Genomic DNA, 25,977 nt, shown 5'->3' with positions numbered 1-25,977 from the left:
GAGTTACCATGTACATATAAAAAGCCCCACCTCTTGTCTTCTAGTACATGTGACCCATGACCCCGGGTATTACTTACCTTCTGTTAATCTACTGTTTTTCCCAATTCCTTTATACCTCTGCGATGCTTTGTTTAAAATAGTGCTAGATGGTTTCACTGGTCACATCCATGTTCTTGTGTTGTTGTGGTTTTTTAGCAGTTCCACTTTCCATTCTTCATTATTATACTGTAGGTGCTTTGGAACTGGAGCTTTTTGCTTGTGCTTGGAGGACAACAAGAGCAGTGGAGTAAACCACCTCAGTGCCATTGTCTGGGGAGGGAGAGGGAAAGAAAAAAAGCTCCTGTAATGTTTTTAAAGAGCTGAAGTTTTAATGTTGTTTAAAACCTAGACTGCAGACTGTGATGAACACTAACATACAATGAAGAGAAAATGATACCATATAGCATGTTTTTTGAAAGCTCTTCTAACAAAATAATAAAAAACTTTCAGTAACAAAATCTTTGAGAACCTATACTTGTTTAGTATTGTTTCAAATAATGTGCCTCTGTAGTAGTGTTGGTTGTTGTTCTGATGTTTTCTTGGTTGAATTTTTGCAGATTAAAAGCTCAGCTAGTAGTGTTGCCAGGTACAGTGCTGGTTTAAACTGCTCTCAAGTGGGTAGCTGTGACCTGTAATACCCACATCACTTATGTAAGTAGATTCCATCAAGCAGCTTGTGTCTGTAGCCATTTTAAGGTTCATTTGGGTCAACTGGTAAGGTTGTTTGTTCTACGAAACAGTACCTAACTCTGGACTGGAATCTCTGTAGCTGCTGGGACTTCTTTAAATTGGTATGTTATGGTGCTTGGAACTTGGTCTGTATGCTTTTTATTTTACTCTTGTGTTTTGCTGTTGCTGGCCAAATGATTGTTTCATTACTTTGTTGTTATTCCTTGGAGCCAAATCTGAAACTGCAGAAGGCAGAAGTTCAGCTGCTTCATGTGTTTTCTTAAATGTATGGGAGACTGACCTTTTAAAAAAACTGCTGGATGCTTTAGAATGTTCTTTATAAAGGCTTCTTATTAACTGTTTTATAAGCAATATGCCTTGGTTAGTGAAATTCAAACCCTTTCCTTTTTTTATGTGGTCCTGAGTGCAAGATGAAGGTCCTTTCCACAATTCCTCCAGAGAGGAAGGTCTGAAAGAATCCAACTGCCCTTTTTTTTTTTGGAGTATGTTGAGTAGGTCCTGTTAGATTGCCACAGGATGTCGTCAGGATTCCTGACGCATCCTGGTACAGTCTTAGCTGAGTGGATGTGCCCAGAACTGCTTAGCAGTGCCATTCTTAGCAAAGTCCCTAGCATCCTGCAGCCTGTTTAGAGCTGTTGCATCTGAGGAAGTTGACCTCGACAGGGAGGCCTGACTTCAGTGCTAACTATCTTTGTTTATTCCAGCCACTTAGCAGAGCCCATGTAATTTATAGCTGCATTAGTTGGGCTGGCTTACCAGAGCTTCTTGCTGGAGTTCTCAGAAGCTGAACTCCACTGAGGCATCACTTCCTAGGGACAAGTACACATGCATACCCTTCCCTCTCTCTGCACTTTGCATTTATGAAATCACAAAATACTTGAGTCTGGAGTCCAACCCTCCTGTCCAAAGGAGGGTCAACCAGAGCAGGTTCCTCAGGGCCACATCTAGTTGGTTTTTGAGTATCTCCAAGGATGGACACTCCAGGGTCTCCTTAGGCAACCTGTTCCAGTGTATGACAACCCTTGCAGTAAAACAGTTGTTTTCTGATGTTTAAGGGGAGTTTGTTGTATTTCAGTTTGTCCATTGCCTTTCATCCTTTCACTGGGCTCCACTGAAGAGAGTCTGGGTACAATTTCCTTACTTCTGCCCGTCACATATTTATGAACATTGGTAAGATCCCTACTGAGCCTTCTCTACTCAAGGCTAAACAATCCCAGCTGCCTCAGCCTCTCATTTTATGTCAGATGCTTCAATCCCTTCATGATTTTTGTGACCTTTCAGTTGACTTGCTCTAGTACATCCATGTCTGTCTTGTACTGGGGAGCCCAGAACTGGATCCAGAACCCCAGATGTGATCTCAGCGCTGCTCAGCAGAGAGGAAAGATCACCTTTTTAGTCTGCTGGCTCTGCTTTTCCCACTACAGCCCTGGCTTGGCTCAAGGGAACATTGCTTGCTCATGTTCAACTTGTTGTCCACCAGGAACAACCTATGTCCTTCTCTGCCAAGCTGTTTTCCAGATGGTCAGCCCCAAGCCTGTCCTGGCGCATGGGTTTATTCTTCCCCAGGTGCAGGATTTGGCATCTCCCTTTGTTAAACATTGCAAGTTTCTTGTCAGCCCATTTCTTGAGCCTGTCAAGGTGCCTCTGAGTGGCAGCAGACCCATCTACTGTATCAACCACTCCTCCCAGTTTTGTATTGTGTGCAGATGTGCTGAGGGGGCACTCTGCTGTTGTCCAGGTCATTAATGAAGATGTTTAAAGAAGTATCAGCCCCAGTGTCAAGCCCTGGGGTTGATCACTAGTGACTGGCCTCCAGGTGGACTTTGTGCTGCTGATCACAACCCTGTGAGCCCGGCATCTGAGCACTTCTCAGTCCTCCCCACTGTCCATGTTGCTAGCGGACAGTTCTTCCTGGACTGCATCCGTTTACCTGTGAGGATGTTATGGGAGATGGTGTTAAAAGCCTTCTTGTGAGGTGAAGGTGTATTAGATACATATAGCCCACGTATCTTTGGCTGATATGGGAAAAGAGAATAGAAGATAAGGAAGTTTTGAAATAACACATTTGCAGTGGAAACGTAGCTGGAACTCCTTAAACAATTTGCTTCCATCTGATCAAGAATGTGGAACTATAAAATATTCTCCTCATATGGAAAGGTAGATAGGTTTCTAAAATAATTAAGTGGCATGTGATAGACAGTAACATGGATATTACTGCCGCTTTTAGTCCTTCAGGGTCTCCTAAAGAAACTTCACAGCTTAAATATGATGGGATTTTCACAGACAGAAATAGTAAGTACTCTTTGGCTTCAGTTTCCATGGAAACTGTGCAATAACTCTTGAAACTATTTTTGAGACAGGGCATACTGATTAAACTGATGCCTGAACTTAACCAAGTATTCTGTGTGTGATTTCATAAATTCCAGAGAGCACCTGATTCATGTAAAGGGTAGTTTTTACAGTGAGTGCTCTATTGCTCTGATCTGAAGTAGAACTTTGAATTTGGGGATCCTTATGACTGGGAAAGGGGCCATGTTGTTGGATAGTCTGACCTATATTGTATGACATCACTGTGCAGTACACTCCAGATGGCTTCAGTTTTCAAGCTCCTACCCAAACAAAATTGTTATGTGGGTGACGTTCACAGTGTTGTGTAATTACCACTCTTCAGCTAGGCATCGTGATAGTTTTCAGATTACTTCCACATTGGAAAGTGTGTTTTAATAGGTTTAATGAGTAATGTATCAGGCTGAACTGGTGGATGTTTCCTAGCATTAGAAGGTTGCATACTTATTGGCTTTTCTTCCTTAGTGATCAAAAGTTATAACAGTGCTTTTCTGTTAGCAGATGGCTTTCAGGTATTGAAAATGGAAGTTATGGCCAACAGGAGGGTGTTATAGTTGCAAAACTTTTAATGTTATGCCATGACTTTGTCAATGTAGAATGCCGGCACAGCAAACTTAAGTTTTGCTGTGAATTCTTTTATAATGCTGATCTAAACAGAATTAGGAAGGCATGCTAGCTAAAGGAATTTCAGCAGTTAACATCAGCTTTTGCCATCTTCAACCTAATGTGTTTGATTCATTGAGTCCCCCATTCACAATCCATGTTAATACATTAATCCTTTTTCCTTCTGACATAAACTGGACATGCAGTGAGTGTTTCAATATACCTTTTTTTTTTTTTTTTTTGAGTTCCAGGTAGAAAGTGCAGCCCTCCTTAAAGACAAAGGAACAATCTGAACATTTTTCTCTGAACCCTTCAGTATTTTACATAAATAGTTTTTAATTCTTATGGTTTCACTCCATTCTCTCTTCCTTAGGTTAATTAAAGCTGAAAAAATGTTTGCAACTAAAAATATACTGCTGCTGTGCTCTCTAGAATGATAATACCTGTCATCTATTGTGTTTGCCAGCAGTCCTGCTCCCTAAATAAAAATATTAACAAAATGTATAGAAGAAGGTATCTACTTGTTCATTGATGTGCATGGAAATCTGGAATTGATTTTATAAAATTGGAATGGGGTTTTATTGCCACAAGCTGGAAGAGTATTTTACTCATTTAGGTATCTCCTGACATGCTGTCATTGCAGTGATGGCTGGAGACTTCTTTTAGACATCATTAGTGCTCTGTGATGGATACCTCTTCATTCATTCCTTTTGCCATGCTGGTGAGACACTGACTTTTCCTATGAGGTTTCCTTCAGGCAGCCATGGCTCTTAGTTTGAAAAGTATTTTCTTAGTAGTGAAAAGTGATCCAGCAAAATAGGGTTGCCTGCAGTTGCCTCTATGTTATAAAAAAATAACAAGTTGTTTCAAAGCCATTTGCAAAATAAATGTCATCGTCTTGCTCCATGGACCAGCTATGCAGCTGTGTTTTAGGAGCTGAAACTCTTTCTATGTAGGTGTTAAGGAAAGTTCTGTGCACAGAATTTATAAATACATAGATGTGGGGTGGGTTAGGTTTTTTTTGCTTTGTGTAGATAGAAGTAAGCATCTGAACAGATTTGGATTATGATCTAATTTTTGGTAGAGTTGGCATATGTAACATGAGGTTTGTTTTGTAGTAACGACTGATGACCCTAATTGAGAACCTGTGGTCCAGTGTGCTAGCTACTGCCCAAACGCATTGTAGAGTTGGCCATACAGCTTTTAAATGGTCTTATTGATGCTGTATACTGCCATTGCTATCAGATTTTTCTCACTGACAGAACTGCTGGCTTAGGTAGAGACCACTTTAAGTAAGCATGTCAGATATACTTTTTAATTTTTAAGTGGTCTATCACTTTTTCCTTGTGGGTAATCTTGAATTGAAAGGAAAGAGTTCTGAAATTGTTTTTTATTTCTGCCCAAGCTCTAATTTGAGGTTTTTATGGTTACATTGTCTTCCTCCTCTTGCTCTTCTGGTGTTCATCTGACTTACGGAAGTATGCTCAGAAGCAAACAGCTGATTTGACTGCACAGCCTTCCAGTTCTCGGTGTATCTGTAGAGCTACAAGCTTCTTACTCTACCTAGAGTGCAGGTGTGCAGTATCAGTTTGCTGTACAAAAGGGTGTAGGATTTTACATTTATTCTTGTTTGGAACCTCTGCATTGTGAGACAATATTTTTCTGCAATCCTGTATGGCTAGATTTGCAAATGCTGCTTACACAAAAGAGTTCATTAAATTTAATACACACATAAGCTTATTGAATCTGTTAGGAGAATCAACATTAATGACATTGGGCATGAGTAGCCTAGGGGACATCAATTTCAGGCAGAAATTTGGGGATCCAATGGTAAGCAACAAGAATTTCTTCAAAGAATAATGACAATCAAGACAGGATATGCTAGCAGGACTCTAGAAAGACTTGAAAAGCCTCTGAAAAGATGAAAAAAATAACAAAAGGAAGGTTGGTTAAGTTTTGTGTCTGTAAATAAACTTCTGGTAGTCCTTCCTATTGCTACTGAACCACGGCCATAGGACCTTAACAGAGGAAAGCTAACTTGCATCAGAGTTGCAGGATAGCAAGTAGTCATGTGGCACGTTAGTTTCAAAAATCATAGGCACTGGGGTGCAATAAAAGGAATTTTAGTGAATTCTGATGAAAGGGATTAGGTTTGTCTATACTGACATCTAAGTTAGTGTGGACATTGATTAGTCCACACAGCTGAGCTGTTAGTAGGGGAATGACCCTGAAGCTTGGTGCTGCTCTAAAATGAAATTACACTTTCCTGTGTGCTTCCCCTCTATCTCTGACTCACTGTCCCTCATTCTTTCTTGCTTGCTATCCCTCTCTCTCACTCGCTTGGTATCATTCTCTACCTTGCTTGGTATCCTCCCCATTCATCTCTTTCTTCTGCTATTCCCTCACACACACCTCACACCCCACACCCCAGCTTCCCTTCTCTCTTGGACACACTTTACACCTCTTTGATGAGCTTTGCCTCTCACGTGCATGTGCTTTGCCTCTCTCCCTCTCACACTTGCCTCCTCTCTTATGTGCTTTCTGTCTTGTCACAAAAATTTGCAACTGACACATGCCAACTGAGGAGAGAGGTAAGGAGGCAAAGTATAGAATTACATGAGTAAATATTTATTCATGTGCATGAGGTGTCCCAGCCAAACTGGGGCACCCTGAATGTGGTTTTACACAGGGTTCTTTTTTCCCTTTTTTCATGCTTCTCTCTTGCTATCCTTGTCTCTCTGTCTCTCTCTGTCTTGCTACACTCCTGTGCCCTTCCCCTCCCCCCGGCTATTCCTCTCTCTCTCGCTTCCCCACCCTCTCACAGATGCTTCCCCAACTCATGCACTTCTCCCATCTCTCATGCCTGGGCTTTCATCATCTCTCAGGCGTGGATGCTCGTTGTCTCTTTTGCATGCAGGCCTTTCCCACCACTCACGTGTGTGCTTCCCACCTCCCATGCATGTGCTTCCCCTCCTTGCACATGCTTACTTCTCTCTCACAGGCTTCCCCACTCTTGCACTCTCCTCCCCCATGTGCTTCTGTCCTTCTTGTGCTTCTGTCCCTTTGCAAGCATGCTTCGCCTGTCTTGTGCTTCCCCATGCTCTTTCCTCCTCATGCTCTTCCTCCCTCACACTGCACCCCCTCACAATCCCTGATCATGCTTTTCCACTCTCCCTGTTGTGCTTTGTCCCTCTCACACATGCATTTTCCCTGCCTTGTGTGCACTCTCTCCCCTCCTTGCACACACTTTCACCTTCCCTTACATGCTTCTCCCCTTCTCATACATGGTTCCACCTTCTGTCACACACTTCTCCCCTTCTCGCATGTGTTGCCACCTTCTCTCACATGCCTCTCTCCCTCTCTCTTGCCTGCTTCCCTCTCCTTTGTGCTCTTCCCCTGGCTGGCACACTTCCCTCTCTTTTGTGTGCTCCTCCCCTCCTTTGTCTGTTCCCCTCTCACACACTTGCGCCTCAGTCTTGCACACTCCACCCTCCACATGCTTCCCCGTCTCACGCATGCACTTTCCTCCTTGCACATGCACTTTCTCCCTCTCACATGCGTGCTTCTCCTCACAAATGCTCTCCCTCTCTCACGTGAATGTGCTTTGTCTCTCCATTGCTTGCTTGCTTTCTTGTGCGCTTTTGTGTGTCTTCGTCTTGCATGTCCTTCTGTCTCTTGCTTTTCCTTCTGTCTTCCTTTCCCTTCTGTAGATTTTCTCCTTTCTTGCGTGCTTTCCCATGTCTCACACTTTTTCCATCTCTCACACACACACTCAAATTACAAATTCAAATTCCTTGCATTTTCCCTCTCTGTCACACATTTCAATCTCTTACCTGGGTCCTCCTTCTCTCTCATGCCTTCCCTCTCTCACATGCCTTTTCTTTCTCTTGTACTTCCCTCCCTCATTCTCTCTTTGCCTCTTTGTCTCTTACTTTCCCTCTCCTTTGTATGCTTTCCAGTCCCTGACAGACTTCTCCTTTCTTGCCTGCACTTTCCCTCTCTTAAGCTTGCAGTCTCACTTGTGCTTTCTCCTTCTCACTCTCTGTCCCTTCTATCTGTAGAGTTTTTCCTCTCAACCTGTAGAGCTTCCCCTAACCATACTCTGCTTTCTGCTTGTCTCAGACCTGCTTTCCCTCCCTCTTAGATTTGCATTTTGCCTCTCTTGGGCATTTCCCATCTCTTGGATGCACTTACCTCTGTCTTTCAGGCTTTCTTGAGTCCCTCCTCTCTTCCCATCTCACATTCCTCATCCTGAGGCTTCCCCTCTTTCTCTCTCCACTTGTATTTTCCTCTCTCTGACACTCTTTTCCTGTGTGCCTTTTGCTTTTCTCTCTGATGTGCTTTGCCTGTCCTTCATGTATATTCTTATCAACAGTCTGGACAAGGGGATCGAGTGCGCCCTCAGTCAGTTTGCAGGTGATGCCAAGTTGGGCAGGAATGTTGATCTGCTTGAGGGTAGGAGGGCTCTACAGAGGGATCTGGACAGGCTGGATTGATGGGCTGAGGCCAATTGTATGAGGTTCAACAAGGCCAAGTGCCGGGTCCTGCACTTGGGTCACAACAACCCCATGCAACTCTATAGGCTTGGGGAAGAGCGGCTGGAAAGCTGCCTGGTGGAGAAGGACCTGGGGGTGTTGGTTGGCAGCCAGCTGAATATGAGCCAGCAGTGTGCCCAGGTGGCCAAGAAGGCCAACGGCATCCTGGCTTGCGTCAGAAATAGTGTGGCCAGCAGGACTAGGGAAGTGATTGTCCCCCTGTACTCAGCTCTGGTGAGGCTGCGCCTCGAATACTTTGTTCAGTTTTGGGCCCCTCGCTTCAAGAAAGATATTGAGGTGCTGGAGTGTGTCCAAAGAAGGACAATGAAGCTGGTGAAGGCTCTAGAGAACAAGTCTTACAAGGAACGGCTGAAGGAACTGGGGCTGCCTAGCCTGGAGAAAAGGAGGCTGAGGGGAGACCTCATCACTGTCTACAACTACCTGAAAGGAGGTTGTAGCGAGGTGGGTGTTGTCGGTCTCTTCTCCCAAGTAACAAGTGATAGGATGAGAGGAAACGGCCTCAAGTTGTGCCAGGGGAGGTTTAGATTGGATATTACGAAAAATTTCTTCACTGAAATGGTTGTCAAGCACTAGAACAGACTGCCCAGGGAAGCGGTTGAATCACCATCCCTGGAGGTATTTAAAAGGTTTGTAGACATGGCACTTAGGGACATGGTTTGGTGGTGGACTTGGTCATGTTAGGTTAATGGTTGGACTTGATAATCATAAGGGTCTTTTCTGGCCTAAATGATTCTATGTGCTCTGACTCTTGCATGTATGTTCCCTCTCTTATGCTTTCTCTGCCCCCAGTATCGGGGGTGCATTTCTTCTGCATGTTTTGGCTCTCCTACATTTCACCTGTCTTACATGCTGTGCCTCTCTCGTGCTTTTTTCTTCTACTTCCCTACTTCCCTATCTCATTCTGTCACTTTGGCCCTTGCACGTGCTTGTGCACTTTCCTCCACTCACGTGCTTCCCCTTCTTGCATGTACTTTCCCCCTCTTGCATGCTGCTTCCCCCTCATGTGCATTTCTCTCCCTCATGCATGTTGTCTTTCTCACGTGCATGTTGCCTCTCTCTGACACACTGTGCCTTTTGTGTGTGCTTTACCTTTCATGTGCTTTCCCTCTCTCTCATGCATGTGCTTTGCCTCTGTCATGTATGCATGCATGCTTTCTCTCTCTCACTCCTCAGTCTCTTGAGCTCATGCTTTACCTCTTGTGCATGCAAGCTTTGCCTCTTGTGCACATGCTTTGCCACTTGTTCCCTCTCTCATATGCACTTTGCTGCTTTGTCTTATGTACTTTGCTGCTGTTGTGTCAATCTAGGCACTTTGCTCTCATTCTCTCTTGCCTTCTTGTCTAACATTCTTTCCTGCCCTCTCATGCATTTCCATCTCACAGTTTTCTCTCTTATTTGCACTTTTTCTCACTTAAGCTTTCAGTCTCTCACTATCCCCCTCTGTCTCACTTGCTATCCCACCCTGTCTTGCTATACAACTCTCTCTCTTGCCCTCTATCCCTCCCTCTCAATCACACCCCCAACCATTCCTCTCTCTCGAACTTGTCTCACTCTCTAGTTTCTTTCTTCCTGCCTCCCCCTCCCCACCTATCTCTGTCTCCAGCTCTCTCTCTCCTCTCCCTTTTGCTTCCTCTCTTCCAGACATGTTTTGCCTCTGTTCCTCACACGCTTTGCTTCTTACATGACTTTTTTCTCTTGTGCTTGCCTTTTTCATTCTCCCTTGCCTTGTCTCTCTCACTTTCTCCATCCCTCACATGCTTTTCCATCTCTGACACATTCTTGCATGCACTTTCTCTCTTGCTGGTGCTTTCAGTCCCTCATTTGTGCTTTCCCTCCATTGTTTGCTATTTCCCTGTTACTCCCTATCCCTCCTTCTTGCTCTTGGTATTGGTCTCCCCTCCTCCCTGCCCCTGCTACCCATCTCTCTCTTGGGCTTCCCTGTTGTCTCAAATGTGCTCTCTTTCTCCCTCACAAATTAACCCCCAGTCTCACTCTTACGTTCCTTCTCTCTGTTTTGCTTCTGCCTCTTTGTCTCTGCCCTTCTCTGTACTCCCTCTCTCTGTCTTTCAATTTATCTCTCTTCCTCAGACATGCATCCCCTATTTGCAATCTGCTTTCTTGCTGTCTCAGTTTCCTCCATCCCTCCAACCTTTCCCTCTCTCGGTCATGTTCTGCCTCTCTCACAGACACTCTGTCTTTCAGATGTGCTTTCCTTCTCATTTTGATCAGCTTTCTCTTTCACAGGCCCTTCCCCTCTCTGACAAATCTTAAATACATGTTTCCTCTCTGACGTACTTTGCCTCTCACACATGCTTCGCCTCTCTCTTGGTTTCCTTATCTCTCATGTTCTTGCGAGCATTTGCACGCTTGCATATTTTTCTATTTTCTATTTCTTCCCTGTTCCCCACTTCTGCCCCTGTCTCCCTATTGCTCTTTCCCTTGCTCTCACTTTCCTTATGTATTTCTCTCTCTCCTCCCCTCCTCCCTTCAAATTTTCCTTCTTTCTCAGACGTGCTTTCCTTCTCTCTCAGATATGTTTTCTCTCTTTCTATAATATGTTCATGCTTTTGCAGTTTTCCTCTTTTGCTTGCGCTTTCCCACTTGTGCTTTCTTTTACTTGTGCTTTTCTTCCCTCTCTCTTTTGGTATTCCTTGCTATCTGTTGCTGTCCCTCTCTCACATTTCCCTTTTCTCTTGCCTTCCCTCTCCCTCTCATCTTTATTGTTCCCTTTCCCCCTCACCCTTTCTCTCCCCACCCTCTGTCCTGTGCCCTTCCCACCCACCTTGTTTTGCCTGCTTTTCTGTCTTCACCCGCCTTGCCCCCTGCCCCCTTTTCCCTCTCTCTTGGACTGTCTTTGCCTGTGTCTCACATGCTATTCCATCTCTGACAGTTTTCCTCTTTCTTACATGTACTTCCCCTGTCATGCTTGAGGTTTCTTGCCTGCACTCTTGCTCTGTCGTTCACTATTTCACTCTGAATTGCTCACTTCCTCCCTTTGTTGTTTTCCCTCTCCTGAGCTTTCCAGTTGTCTCAGACATGTTTTCCCTCTCTTTTGGATATGCTTTGCCATTCTCTTGGACGTGCTTTCCCTGGTGCATGTGCTTCTCTTCTCCTCCTTGCTTTCCTTGTCTCCTTTGTGTGCTGTGCTCATACTCACTAGCGCATCCTTTAGCATGTTTCTTTGTCATGGTCTCTTGCTTTCTCCCTGTCTTGCATGCTTTCTCTCCTCACTTCCACGCGCTTTCCAGCTCGCTTACTTTTCTATGTGTTCTTTCTTCCTCTTTCTTGTGCTGCCTCTCTCTATTTCATGCTGTACCTCTTTCTGACACACCTTTCCTTTGTATTGCTTCACCTCGCACATGGTTTGCCTCTCTCATATGTGATTTGCCTCTCTAAGAGTGTTCCCCCCCTCCCAATGCACTTTCCTTCTGTCGACCCGCTGCCCCTTGCTTGTCTTCTCTCTTGGACACACTCTCTCCCCTCTCATTTTTCCTGTCTCTTGCACTTTCCTCTCTTGTTCTGCCTCACTTTCCCTCTCCCTCTTTCACTTTGCCACTCTGTCTTCTGTTTTCCCCATCCCTTGCATGCTTTTCCATCTCTGAAACATTTCTTTTCTTGCATGCACTTTCCCAATTTATGCTTTCAGTCTGTCCTCATGCTTTCTCCTCTCTGTGGCTCATTACCCCTCTCTCTCTCGCACACTACACTCCCTACTATCCCAGTCTCCTTCTGATGCATTTTCGCGCTCTCATGCATGCTTGACTTTCATGCTTTCCTTTTGTCTGCTGTGTGCTTTCTCTCTTTTGTGTATTTTTTTTCTCTTGTGTTTCCCTCTCTCACTCTTTTGCTTTCCCTTTCTCTGGCTTGCTTTCCCGTTCTCTTTCCTCATCTTGCATGCTTTTTCCCTGTTGTACAATTTTCATCTCTCCTGCTTGCAGTTTTCCTTTTGCTCATGCTTCCTGTGCCTTGTGATTTTCCTTCCTTTCTTGTGGTAGTCCTTGCTAACCCTTGCTATCCATCTCTTTCTCTTGCTTCCCCCTTCACTTCTTACTCTCTCCCCCTTCCCTCCCACTCCTTTCTTTCTCTCCCTCTCGATTTACTTTTCTTCTGTTTTCCCTCTCTACCCCTTTTGTTTTCACCTCTCCTTCTCACTATCCCTATTTGCCCTCTCTGTCTCTGACACACTTTTCCTCTGTATTATTTTTCCTTTCTCTTGCATACTTTCTGTCACCTGCTTTCTTCTCTCTTGGCCTTCCCTCTCATGGGTGCCCTTTCCCTGTCACATGCACTTTGCATCTCTCTGTAGTTTCACAGTCTTGCATGTTTCTTCTTTCTCTCGCACTTGCTTCTCCCTCTCTTCCCCCCTCTCTAGCATGCTTTCTCTCTGTTGCACAATCCCTTTCTCTCCTGCTTGTACTTTCCGTCACTTACACTTTGTCTGTTGTGTTTTTCCTCCCCCTTTTTTTGCTATCCCTAGCTGTCATTATCCTTCTTTCTCAATTCCCTTCTTTCTCTCACTTTCCCTCTCAATCTCTTGTTCCTCTTTCCTTCCCCCTTTTGCCTCACTCTGTCCCCATCTCCCCCGTGTCTCTTTTCACCCTCCTTGCTTTTGCTCTTTCTCAAACACTTTCCTCTTTCACTTTCACTCTCATGTGCTTTCCCTTTTGTCTTGCGTTTTTTGCCTCTCAGACGGTTTCTGTCATGTCCTTTGTCCCTCTCTCACGTTTTGCCTCTCGTGTGCTTTTGCTTTCTCTTGCACTTCCCTCTCATCATTCTCACTTTCTAGCTCTCTCTTTCTTGTGCCTTTCCATCTCTGACACATTTTTCTACTTTCTTGTCCGAACTTTCCCTCTTGCTCATGCTGTCAGTCTCTTGCTCATGCTTTTCCTACTTCTGTTGCTTGCTATCTCTCTTTCTATTGCTTGCTATCCCTATTTCTCTCTGCATCCCCTCTCTCTTTCCCTTGCTACCCTTCCCTCTTTGTTTCTTTTGCTTTCCCATTGCCTCAAGCATGTTTCCCCCCTCTCTTCGATGTGCTTGCTCTCCCCTCTCTCCCCAGATTTCTCTCTCAAGCTTTCCCCCTGTCTTGGTCACCCTGTCTGACTTGCTTAATGTCTTGCATGCACTTTGCCTCTCTTGTGCACATGCTTTGCCTCTTTCAGATGCTTACCTGCTCTTGTGGATTTGCTTTTTTGCTTTGCCTCTCACGTGCTGTTGCACTCTCCAGTGTACTTCCTCTCTCTCTGATGTGATTTCCTGCTTGCTTGTGCTTCCCTGATGTGAATTCCCTCTTGCTTGTGCTTTCAGTCTCTTAGTTGTGCTTTCCTTCTCTCTGTCATGCTACCGCTCTGTATCTCTTGCCACCTTCTCTCTGTTTCCCTCTCTCTTTCTAGCTCTCCCCATCCCTCTTCTTTTCCTTCCCTCTTCCTCCCCCTGTTCTCTCCTTTCCCCATCCCCCTTACTTTCCATCTGTCACACACTTCACTTCTCTGTCATTCCATTTGCATGTCTCTCTCCCCTGCTTTGCATCTCTCTGTCACATTATTGCTTTTTCTCAGACATGTTTTACCTCCCTCTTTCTAGTGCTTTCCTGCTTACATTCACTTTGCCTCTGTCTCTTGTTTGCCATCTCTCCCATGTGCTTTTGCTGTCGTGCGTGTTTATTCTTTCTCAGGTGCTTCCCTCTCTCAATGTCAGTTGCTGTCAACTTCTTTATCTTGCATTCCCCCTCTCTCATGTGCTTCCTGCCTCTCTCACAATTATCCTCTCTTTTGATTGCACTTTTCCTCTTGCTTGCATGTTTAGTTGTGCTTTTCCTCCCTCCACCTCCTGCTATCCCTGTGTTACTTTGCCTCTTTCCCTCTTCTCCACCTCTCCTGCTTTTTTCTCACACTCTTCCTCTCTGTCTCTCTCAGACATGTATTTCCTCCATATTGCTTTCCTTCTCTCCCTCATGCACTTTCCTACTCCCATGTCTCACACAGTTTGCCTCTTTCACCTGCTTTGCCCTTCTGATGTGTGGCTTGCCTCTGTTCCTCTGTCATCTAGTTTGCCTTGGTCTCTCTTGCACATGGTTTACCCCTCTCATATGCTTTCTCCTTCCCACTTGCGTTCCCTCATGCTCTTTCACGCTTTCCCTCTCTCTTATGTGCTCTTCCCTCTCAGGTGCTTTCCCTCCCTCCCACAGGCTTTCTCTGCATAGGCTTCCCATGTACTTTTCCTCTTTCTGTCATGCCCTCTGGCACACCCTGTGCCTGTCTCTCTCAACAGCCCCCCCCTCTCGCACACAGTCTCTCTCATGTGCTTTCCTTCTCGTGTGAATTTTGCCTCTCTTTCATGCTTTCCTTATCTCTCATGTGCTTTTCATTGCTTGCTGTTTTAATTCTCTTGCACTCCCTGCTCTGTCTCTCAACTACCCCTCCTTTCTGTGTCTTTCTCCCTCTCTTGCGTGCTTTCTCTCATATAATTTCCCTTCTTGTTGATGCTTTCCATCTTACTCATGCTTTCTGTCTTTTACTAGTGTAATTCATCCCTCTTCTGTGTGCTATCTCTGTTGCTATCCCTCTCTTGCTTCCTCTTTTCCTCTTGCTTTCCCTCTCTTATCCCATCACTTCTTGTTGCTCTCAGTTCCCCCTTCCCTCTCTCTCCCTTCAGCTCCCCCCCCCCCCCATCTCTGTCACTTTCCCTCTCTCCCTCACACACTTTCTCACTCGGTCACAGGGTTTGCCTCTCTCACCTACTGTACCCCTCTCTGTTGTGTGCTTCTGCATGTCATGTGGTTTGCCTCTCTTATGCTCCCCACCCTCGCTCTTTCTCACACACTTCCCCCCCACAAACACATCTTCCCTCTTGCTGTCATCGTTTCTTCCCTTGCATGCTTTTTCTTTCTCTTGTGCTTTACTGTTTCCCTTTTTTTCTCATGTTGTCTCTTCCTCTCTTGCTGACCTCCTCTTGCATGCTTTCCTACCTTTCTCACACTTCTCTTTCTTGCATGCTCTTTCCCTCTCACTCATGCTTTCAGTCTCCTGGCAATGCTTTTCCTCTCTAGCTTGCTACCTCCCTCTCTCTTGCTCTTTGCCCCCCTCTCACTTTCTATCCCTTGCACTTTCTCTAGCTTTTCCTGTCTCGCTGTATGTTTCCCTCTCTGTCATGCGCCCTTTCCCACTGTCTTGGATGTTCATGCCCTCTCTCTTGAATATGCATTCCCTCTCTCCTGGATGTGCTTTGCTCCCCTCACGTCCCCCACCCCCCTTGCTTTCCATATATCTCTTGTGTGCCTTCACTCTTGTATGCATCTTCTTTCTCTTGCACATCCCCCTCTCTCTGTGTCACTCTGCTCTTCTCCCCCTCTCTTGCATGCTCTTCCAGACACACAATTTTCCTCTCTTGTGTTTGTGCTCTCTCACTCCCACTGTCAGTTTCGCATGTTCTTTTCCTCCCTCTGTCTCATGCCATCCCTTGCAATCTCTCATTATCGCCCCTCTTGCTTTCCCTTCCTCTTGTTTCCCCTCTCTTTTCCTGTTCCCCTCCCTCTCTCTCCCTCTCACCTCATTCCCATCTTTCCCTCTCTGACACACATTTTCTCTGTTAGTTTCCCTTTCTCACACACTTCCCCCTTCATTCACATGCTTTTCCTCTCTCTGCTGTGTCCCCCCGTCTCTGTCACACACCTTGCCTTCTTGCATATGCTTTCTCCAGCACTTCCTTTTCTCACTCTCTCCATCTTTCTCTCTCTTACACCCCCCCGTTTCCTCTCTCTCTTCACTGTCTCAAGCACCCCCACCTGCCCCCATGTGGTTTTCGTCTCTCTAATGAGCTTTCTTACACCACCCGCTCAGTCCTCCCCCCCCCGCCAGCCTCTCCCTGAGCCTTCCACCCATCTCTGCTTTCTGACTCTCTTGCATGCTTACCAGTTCTCTCATGCACTTTCCCTCACATCTTTCTCATGCTCTTCCCTCTCTTTCTCCTTCACTTTCCTCTCTTCTGATTTCCTTCCCCTTCTTGCATGCTTTTCCACCCCTCACACCCTTTTCCTCTCTTGCTTGCACTTTTCCTCCTGCACATGCTTTCAGTCTTTTGCTCAGAACCCCTCTCTGCCCTGTTCCCTCTCTGCTGCTGTCCCTCCTTTCACATTCTCTCCCTCTCCCTGCCCCGTGTTTTCTCTCCCCAACAATTCCTCTCTTGCTGTTCTTCCCTCTTTACCTCTGCCTCCCTCTTCTGACCTTCTCTGACTGTTTCTGCCCTCACTTCCCTGCCCCCTGCTCTGTCTCCCTCTCTCTTGCTTTCACCTCTGCCCTCACTCCCCCCCCATCTTGGAAGGTGGTTCCCCCTGCCATGGAAGGCACTTTCCTCACTCTTTCCTGGTCTCTTTCACGTGCTTCCCCACTCACTCTTACCCCATCTTCCTCATGCTCTTTCCTGTCTCGTTCTCTCTTGCTTTGCTCTCTTGCAGTTTTCTCCCCCTCTTGCATGCTTTTCCATCTCTCACTTGCACTTTACCTCTTGAACATTCTTTCAGTCTGTTGCTTGCGCTTTCTTTGTGTCTCTTGCTCACTAGCACTCATTGTCTCACTGTCTTACTTGCTAGTCCTCTCTCTCCCTCCCCCATCCTTCTCTGTCTTTCAGTCCCTCATTTTGTCTTGCTGCCCTCTCACTTTCCTCCTCAAGCACTCCCCCATTTCCTCTCTCCCCGACACTCCCTCTCTCTTGCTTCCCCTCTTTCCCCCCTCTCCCTGCTCCCGCCCCCCGCCCCGCGTTTTCCTCCCTTGCAGGCAGCATTTCCCTCTGTTTCTCCTACGCTTTTGCACTCTGTTGTACACAGTTTCTGTCAGTTTCACATGCTGCCCCCTGCTCCCCCTCTGACTGTCTGTCTCCTGGTCGTGTCCTCTCTATTGGAGTCCCTCCACCCCTCACTCTTCCCTCTCACTGCCCTCCTCCCCCTTCCCCGCTTTGTCCCTCTCCCTCTACCTCTGGCTCTCCCTCCTCTCCTGCCCCGGCTGGCCCTCTGGCTCCCCCCATCAGTCCCGCCCTTGTTCTGACCTTCCCTCTCTCTTTGGTTGCCCCCTTCTCGATGCCACCCTCCTTGCTGTCCCCATTTCTCCCCCGCCCCATACTCTCCCCGCCATGTCTCCCTGTCCCTCTGTCTCGCTTGCTGTTCCCATCTATCTCACTTGCTGCCCCCCTGCCTCCGCACTGTCCTTCCATCTCTTTAGCTGTTCTTCCATCTCTCTTGCTGTCTCTTTGTCTTTCTCTGTCTCGTGGCCCCCATCTTTCTCACTGTTGACGCCTCTCTGTCCCTTTGTCTCTCTTGCTGCCCTTGCTGTTCCTTTCACTTGCACGGTGTCCCTTCTCCCTCTCGCTGTGTCCTTTCCTCTCTCCCTTTCAGTGTCCTGCCCCCCCCCCCCTTTCAGTCCCTCCCTACTCTTGCTGTCTATCCCTCTCACTCTTTTCCTCCCACTGTCTCTCCTGGTCTTCTCCCCCCATCCCCAGCTGTCACTCACTGTCTCCCCTTGCTGTACCTTTCTCTCTTCCCTCTCACTGTCCCTACTGCTCTCCCTCCACCTCAGTGTTCCTTATATTCTCCCTGTCTTGCTCCCCACCTCTCCTCTCTGTGTCTCGTTGTCCCTACATCTCTCTCTCTCTCTCTCTCACTGCCCCTACATTTCTTTCACTCTCACTGTCCCTTCCCCTTTCTCATAATTTCCACACATTTACACCTTTTCTCTCTCATCTATCACTCTCCCTTTGTCTGTCTCTCTCATGTTCTGTCTTTTGCATATTTTCCTTTCTTGGACACACTGCCTCTCTCACAAGTGCTCTCCCTGTCTTGTGTCTGGCATGCTCATTGCCTCTACTGCACGGTCTTTACTTCTCTTGCACACTTATTCCCTTATTCCCTTGAATAAGCTTTCTGTCTCTGCCTTACAAGCTTTTTTACTCATATTCATCATTACATCCTTTCTGTCTCAAGTTTCTCCATTTCATGCTTTCCTTCTCTTGTGCATGCTGTTATGTGCAACCTGGCATGCTTGAGCTCTTTCGCACACTTGCCCTCTCTCAACGCTTTCGCTTTCTCACTTCTGCAACCTCTCTGTCATATTTGCCCTGTCTTGTGTGCTTTCACTCGCATACGCTATCCCTCTCATTTGTGCTTCCCATCTCATGGACTTTCCCTTTCTTCTGCCTTCTCTCCAGTGCTTGCTTTCTCTTGTGCTTTCCCTCTCTCCAGGTGTGCTTTCCTGCTCCTATATGTGTGCTTTCCTTCTCTCTGGCATGCATACACTTTCCCTGTCTTGCATGCGCTTCTCCTCCTATGTGTACTTTACTTCTAGTGCATGTGGTTTCTATGTCACTCACTTTTATGGTTTACTTCTCCCTCCATTCCTCACACATTAATTCCTTCTTCGTTGTGCATGTGCTTTTTCCTCTCACACATGCGCTCTTGTGCACTTTTTGTTTCTCCCCACACCTCGTGCACTTTTCCTCTTACTCATGTTTGTGCTTTCCCTCTCTTGTTCTTACTTCCTCTTTATCTCTCTCACCATTTCCCTCTTTCTCTCACACTTAGCTCTCTCACTTCCTTGCATGCTTTCTCATGCTTTCCTCACCTGGCTTCCCTTCCTAGCATGTTTTCCTTGTCTACTACTCTGCTGCATATGCTCTTCCTTATCTCTACTGCACCCTTTTCCTCTCTTATGTGCCCTTTCTTATTTTTTCCTGTTCTTGTGGGTTCTCTCTCACACATTTTGTTTCTCTTCTGTACTTCACTGCCTTTAATGCTTTCCCTTTACCACATCTAGTTTCTCTTTCCGTTGAACAGTTTCCCAATCTCTCTTGTTTGTACTTTTCCTCCCTCATGCACAGTGTCTGTCTCTCCCTCCCTTCACTGGCTCTTCCACTTCCCCTCTTCTCCTCTCTTGTTCATGCTTTCTGTCCCTCTTTCACACTTTCCCTTCCTCTCCTTTTCTTGCACTTTCCTTTTCATGCATGCCCTTCCATTTCTGGTGAGCTTTCCCTCTCATGCATGCTTTTCCTTTTGTCTATTGCAGTTTTCCTTGCTCTTTCTTGTACACTTTTCTCTCTTGTGTGTGAATACACTTTCCCTTTCTCTTTCCCTCGTGCTCTATTGTTTTTTCCTCCTCTCTCAAGTTTTCCCTGTCTTGTATGCATGCTTTCTGTCTATCTTTGTTGTGTGTTTCCCCTCTTTTGCATGTGCTTTTCCTCTCTTGCACGCTTCCCCCCTCTCACTACCTTGCACTTTCTGTCTATTGGTTGTGCTTTCCGTATGTCTTTCTTGCTTGTACCTTTCCTCTCTTGGGCATGCTTTCCCTTCCTTATGCAACCCTTTTCCTTCCTCCCTCGTGCTGTCTTGCATGCTTTCCCTCTCACTTGTGCACTTTCCTCTTCTGTCACATGCTTTCTCTCTTTCATGTGTGCATTCCATCTCTAATGAACATCTTCTTTTTTCCATATATTTCCTGTCTCATATCTTTCATCTTTTTTAGTGTGCCTTTCCCCTCTCTGGCACCTTTCCCGTGCTCTTTCTGTTGCACCTTTCACCTCTCTTGTGCATGCTCCCTCTCTTTCTCTCACTTTCACATATGTGCACTTCCCCGCCGCCCCCTGCTATTTGCTTTCCTTTTCTGTCTCTGGCACACTTTCCCTCTCTCATGTGTTTCATCTTTCTCTCATGTGCTTTCTCTCAGTCACGGTTTCCCGCTCTATCATGCGCATTCCCCCCTCATATGTTTTCACTTTCTCATATGTGCTTTCCCTCTTGTTAGCTCAAGCTTTCCTTGTCTCTACTGTGAATGTTTCTCACTTTCATGCTCTCTTGAGCTTTCTCAGTTAACACATGTTCCCCTCTTATGCCTTCTTTCCCTTTCAGATACTTCCCTTCTTCGTTGAACTTGTCTCTCTCATGCTCTTTCACTCCCTCTCGCGTGCTTTCCCTTCCTCCCTGTCATGTAAGGTTTCCTTCCCTCTCTTATGTGCTTTGCCTCTGTCCCATACATCTGTTCCCCTCTCTCTTGGACACTCTTCATGCTTTTCAACTTTCTTGATTTCTCTTTCTCTCTCTCCCCCCGCATTACTTCTCTGTCATGCACTGTTTCTTTATTGTGTGTGCTTTCCCTTCCTCTCTGGCACACTTCCTCTCTCTCTTTTACCACCCCTCTCTCATGCATGCACTTTCGCTGACATTCTGCCTTGCCTTCTTTTTCTTGGTCACATTTATACTTTCTCTGTCACATGCTTTTTCACAAGTGCTTTCTCTCTCTCTCATCCCTTTCTCCCTTGCCTGTTTTCCTGCTCTGTCTGCACTTTCCCCTGCACTTCACATCTTACATGTGCTTTTCTCTCTTTTTCTTGTGCTTTGTCTGCCTTGCACTTTCTTTTGCTAACACTCTCACTTCCCCTCCTGTCTTACACACTTCCTGTCTCAGGCTTTCCCTGTATCTCATGCTTACCTCTTGCACACACTTTGTCTTGAATGGTTTCCCCCTCTCTCATGTGTACTCTGTCTTTACCTCTCGTGTCTGCTTTCCTTATAGATTCTGTGTAGTTTCCCTCTCTTGTGTACTCTTTCCCTTAATCTCAGGCATTTGCTCCCTCTTGCACCTGCACACTGCCCATTTCTCTTGCATGCATGTTTCCTTTTTCTCCTTCTTGTGCTTCCCCTCTGTTGTGCCCCTTTCCTCTTTCTGTCATGCTCTTTCCCTCTTTCTTGCATGTGAGGGCTTACCCTCTGTCCTGCACACGTTCTCTCTCTTGCATGCTGTTTATTGCTGTCATGGGCTTTTTATGTCCTCTCCTGCAATTTCCCCTTTTGTGCACTCTTTCCTTCCCTTTCCATCACACTTTCTCATGCTTTTTCTTGCATTCTTTCCCTTTCTCACTTGCTATTCCTCCAGTGCATGTTTTTCCTCTCTTGCGCCTGCCATTTCCATATCTTTTGTGTGCTTTCCTTCTTGCTTGCTCATACTTTCTCTTGCATGTTTCAGCCTCTCTCATACTTTTCCTCTGTTGTCTGTAGGCTTTCCCTCTCATGAATTTTCTCTCTGTTGTGGGTTAACCCCAGTCCGCAGTTAAGCACCGCACAGCCATTTGCTTGCTCTCCTCTCAGTGGGATGAGGGAGAGAATCAGAAGGGCAAATGTGAGAAAACTCATGGATGAAGATAGAAACAGGTTAATAAGTGAAGAAAAGCTATGTGTGCAAGCAAAGCAAAATGTGGAATTTATTCACTGCTTCCCATTGGCAAGCAGATGTTTAGCCACTTTCCTGGAAAGCAGGGCCTTAGCATGCGTAACAGTTACTTGGGAAGACATACTGTAACTACAAACATCCCCCCTTCCTCCTCTTCTCCCCCAGCTGTTATTGCTGAGCGCAACATATGGGATATCTTGTTGGTCAGCTGTCCCAGCTGTGTCCATTCCCTTCTTCCTGTGCACCCCCAGCCTACTCACTGGGGGACAGCATGAGAAATTGAGGCCTTGATGATATGCATGCAATGTTCAGCAGTAACTAAAACATCGGTGCGTGCTCCCTCTCTTTCTCTCACTTTCACATATGTGCTTTCCGGTGTGTTATCAACACTGTTTTCATCACAAATCTAAAACACAGCACCATACAAGCTGCTATAAAAAAAAGTTGATTCCATACCAGCCAGACCCAGTACATACTCTCTCATGCTTTAGCTCTCAAGAATTCTGATGTGCGCTTTCCCTCTCTGCATGCTTTTTAATGCCATCTTACGCTTTCCCTCTTACTCTCTTGCTTTTCCCCTCATGCTCTCTCACTTTTCTCTCTTTGCCTTTTTCTTGAGTTCTGGGGCTTCTCTTCCTTGCATGCAGTTTTTCTCTCTTGTTTTCCTTCTAATGCACTCTTCCCTTCTGCCTTGCAGCACTCTTTCCCACTCACTGTCTCATGCTTCTTAATGCTCTTTGACAGTCTCTTGCAGACATGCTTTCTCTTTCTTTTCCTCTCTTTTTCTCTACCCCTCTTTTGTTCTTCACATCTCTCTCATGCTTTCCCTCTCTGTTTTGCATATTCTTGCTTTCTCTCTATCATGTTTTCCTCACTGTCTAGCATATGGCCTTTTTCTGTCATGTACGCCATCCCTCTCTCCCTTTATCACTCACGCTTTCTCTCTCACACATGCTCTTATGCTCTTTTGCGCACTTCCATCTCAATCTCACACGTGCTTTCCTGTTATTGGGCTTTCCATCTCTCGCATGCTTTACCTTTTCCTTGCACATGCTTTCCTTTTCTTGTGAGTATGCTGCAACATGTTTCCTCTCGCTCTCATGCATGCTTTTCTCCTTTCTTGCACGCACATGCTCCCTCACTCTGTCTCACACGCTTTCCCTCTTAATTGTGGTTTCTCTCCTGCATGCCCCCATCCCCCATGCTTCTGCTCTTTCATGTTCTTTTCCTCTCTTGTGCGCTTGCTCTCTCTCTCTTTCTTGCTCTCATGCTTCTGCAGGCTTTCCTGCTTTCACACTTTTTTCTTACTGTGTGCTTTTCCTCTCTCATGTGTGATTTTCCTGTCCCATGTACTTTCCCTCTCCCTTGCAGTCTCCCTCTGTTTTATTCTCACCATCTCATTCCTTCTCTCGCTCTTTCCCCCATCTTAATTTCTCAAACTTTCCCCCTTTCTCTTGCATGCTTTTCCACTCTCATGCTTGCACCTTTCCCTCTCCCATGCTTTTTGTCTTGCATGCTTTCCCAATCTCATGTACCTTTAAAAAAAGTCTCTCTTTCTTTGGCTTTCTTTCTCATACAAACTTTCTCTCTTGTGCACTTTTCACCCTGTCACTCTTTTCTTGTTGCTCTCTTGCTCTTCCATTTTTCTTGGAATCTTGAGATTTACTTCTCTTTTGTGTGCTTTGCCTCCCCCTCCCACTCATAATGTCTCTTCCTCACTCATGCTGTCCCTCTCTCATGGTTTCCCTCTGTATTGCATGCTTTCCTTATCTCATATGTTCATGTTTTCCTGTGCTTGCTCTTTCTTGTGTGTTGTTTTTCCTCTGTTCTCTTTTGCATGCTTTCCCTTTTTTGGGGGCATTTCCCCTCTTTCCCCCCTCACATGCTTCTTCCCTCTCTTGCATGCTTTTTCCTTCTCACTGTCTTATGCTTTTCCTCTGCCTCCTGTGCATTTCCTTTCTCATTGATGTGCCTTCTATTCCTGCCTGCCCAACCCTCCCCCTACACCACCCCGGCTTTCTCTGCCTTGCACACTTTCCTTTTCTGTCTTGCCTGTGTTCTCTCTCACACACGCCTTCCCCCTTCCCTGTCTGGTACTCTCTCTTGCCACTTCCCCCTCTATCTTGTGGTTTCCCTCTGTCTCTTAGTTTCTTTCTGCCACACTTTCTTGCACGTGCATTCATGTCTTCTCAGACATGTCCCCTCTCTCTCTTGCATGTTCTGTCCCACTTTCCCTTTTCCCTCATGTGCAATTTTGTTTTCTCACCTCTCCCATGTGCAGATATGCTTCCCCCCATGTCTTGCTTCCCCCCCTTCTTCCCTTTCTTGAGCATTCTTTCCTTCTCTCATGAACACATGATCGTTCTGTGTCACTCTCAGTCTCACACGCTTTCCCTCACTGTTACGCTTTCTCCCTTTTGCATGCTTCCCGTTATACACATGCTCTCCTCTTCTGGTTGTGTGCCTTTTACCTTGCATGCTTTCCCTCTTGTTCTCATGGGCTTTCCTTCTCTTTATGTGTCCCTCCTCTCTCTTGCATGCACCACCCCCCGGCTCCTGTGCATAGTTTTCCACAGTCATGCACACTTTCCCACTCATATGTGCATTTTGTTATTCTCGCAGTTTCTCTCTCGCTCACTCTTTCCCTCTCAGTCTTTCACTCTTTTAGTCTTGCTCTCCTACTTACTTTCTTTTGTTTTTTCCCTCTTCTTTGATCTCTTGAGCTTTCCATCTTTTTCATGTACGTATTCTGTCATGGACTCTATCCCCCCTTGTTCAAGTCTCCCTCTCTTGCACATGCTTTCCCCCTTTCTCACATGCTTTCACTTTCTTGTACTTTCCTTCTCATGCAGTTTCTTGCATGTGCTCTTCCCCTCTCTCTTGCATGTTCTTGCCCTTTCTCTTACATACCCTTTCCTTTTTTTCGCATGAATGCTCACCCTGTCACATGCTGTCCCTCTCCTGCACATGCACTTGCCCTCGCTCTTTTCTTCTTTTTCTTGATATCCCTTATGTGTGCTTTCTTTCTTAAGCATGCTTTCCGCCTTGCAGATGCTTACCCTGTCTTGCATGCTTTGCCTTTTCTCATTGCTTTCCCTCTTTCTCTCATACTCGCTCTTCCCCTCTTATTTACTCTTTCCTAATGTCTCCCTGCAATGTGCTTTTCCTCTCTCTCCTTTCTCTCCTTTCTCTCGCTCCCTCTTTTCCCTCCCACTTTCCCTCTAGTCTTCTGTCACACTCCACCCCCCTTGCTGGCTCTCTGTCCTTGTCTCTCACTAATTCCCTTTTATTCTTGCTCTTGCCCTCTTGCTTACTTTTCCATCTTTCTTTCCCTTTTTTTTTTGCTTGCTTTCCCCTCTCTTTCCTTTGTTTTCCCTCTTTCCCTATTGCTTGCTGTCTTTGCCTCTTGCTTTTCTTTCCTCTCACTCGCTTACCATCAGCCTCTCTTTTGCTCTCACAATCTTTCCGTCTCACACTCTTTCCCTCCTGTTCTCTTTGCCTCTTCCCTTCTGCCTTTGTGTCCCTCTCTCTTTCCCACTCACTTAGCTTCGCTCTGGATTTCTCCTTGATCACTTTCTCTTTCCCTCTCAGCTGCTCTCCTTCCTTCTGCTTGTCTCTCTTTTCTTCTATACCCACTTACTTCCACTCTTTCACTCTTCCCTTCTTCATTCCCTGTCACTGTTACACTATTTTGTCCCCTCTGACTCTCCCTGCCTCTCCTTTCCTCTTGCTCGATGTCTTTTGCTTTCATGTGTTGTTTTTCTCTTGCATTTTTTCCCTCTGTCTCAGCTCACCTCTTGCCCAGTGTCCTTCCCTCACTCACTCTTGTTGTCTCACCTTCTGTCCTGATTGCTCTGACTTGCACAATCTCTCCTGTCTGCTTCTCATTCCCTCTTGCTCCCTTTGTTTACCTCTCACTCTTTCCCTTGTGCTTGCTTTCTCTCTTTCCTTCTGTCTCTGTCCCTCTTGCTGTCTCACTTTCTCACTGACTATCTTTCCCACCGATTTTCTTTCACATACATTTTCACCTTGCCACTTGCTTGGCCTCTTCCTCTTATTATCTCTTTCCCTCTCAATTGCAGTATTTCCTCCACTCTTGCACTCTGCCTCTTTCCCTTTCTATCTCTCTCTCTTCTCCCTGTCCTAATCACTTTCCCCCTCTTGCTTGCTCTTTCCTCTGCCTCTCTTCCATTCTTGTTCACTCTTTGCCCCTCTAGCTACCTTTTCCTTTTCCTGTGTCTCAGTCTTGACTGCTCCTTTTGACACTCACTCTGTTTCCCTCTTGCTCTTTCCTTCTGCTTCTTTCTCTCTCAATTGCTTTCTTTCCCTCTGCCTCTATGCCCTGCCCCCCTCTTTCCATCTTGCTCCTTTCCTTTCATTCTCATACCTGCTTCACAGAATCACAGAATGGTTCAGGTTGGAAGGGACCTCTGGAGGTTGTCTTGTCCAGGCCCTGTGCTCTTGCAGGGCCACCTAGACCCTCTTGTTGAGGACCATGTTCAGAAGGCTTTGAATATCTGCAAGGATGGAGATACCAC

General features: G+C 46.1%; 1 protein-coding gene across 7 annotated transcripts in view; it reads left to right on the top strand.

The window, feature by feature from the left end:
- PIGG (phosphatidylinositol glycan anchor biosynthesis class G) overlaps positions 1–25,977 on the top strand; it is a 98,235-nt gene that overhangs the window by 56,419 nt on the left and 15,839 nt on the right. Inside the window, exon 15 of one of the 7 annotated variants that reach the window (XM_041121128.1) lies at positions 3,758–3,769. The exons of 4 other annotated variants lie outside the window; for them this stretch is intronic. Coding sequence is in view for 1 of the 3 variants with exons in the window: in XM_030003281.2 (XP_029859141.1) it covers positions 597–642 (46 nt within the window). In the remaining 2 variants the exon portion in view is untranslated. Of the gene's footprint in view, positions 1–596; positions 736–3,757; positions 3,770–25,977 lie in introns of those variants that run through there. 2 more of the 7 variants (XM_030003281.2, XM_041121129.1) reach the window with 2 other exon arrangements.

This window comes from Aquila chrysaetos, chromosome Z (assembly GCF_900496995.4).
Source record: "Aquila chrysaetos chrysaetos chromosome Z, bAquChr1.4, whole genome shotgun sequence".
Taxonomy (NCBI): domain Eukaryota; kingdom Metazoa; phylum Chordata; class Aves; order Accipitriformes; family Accipitridae; genus Aquila; species Aquila chrysaetos.
Note: the sequence above shows the minus strand (reverse complement) of the source record. Positions and strands in the feature narration are given on the sequence as shown.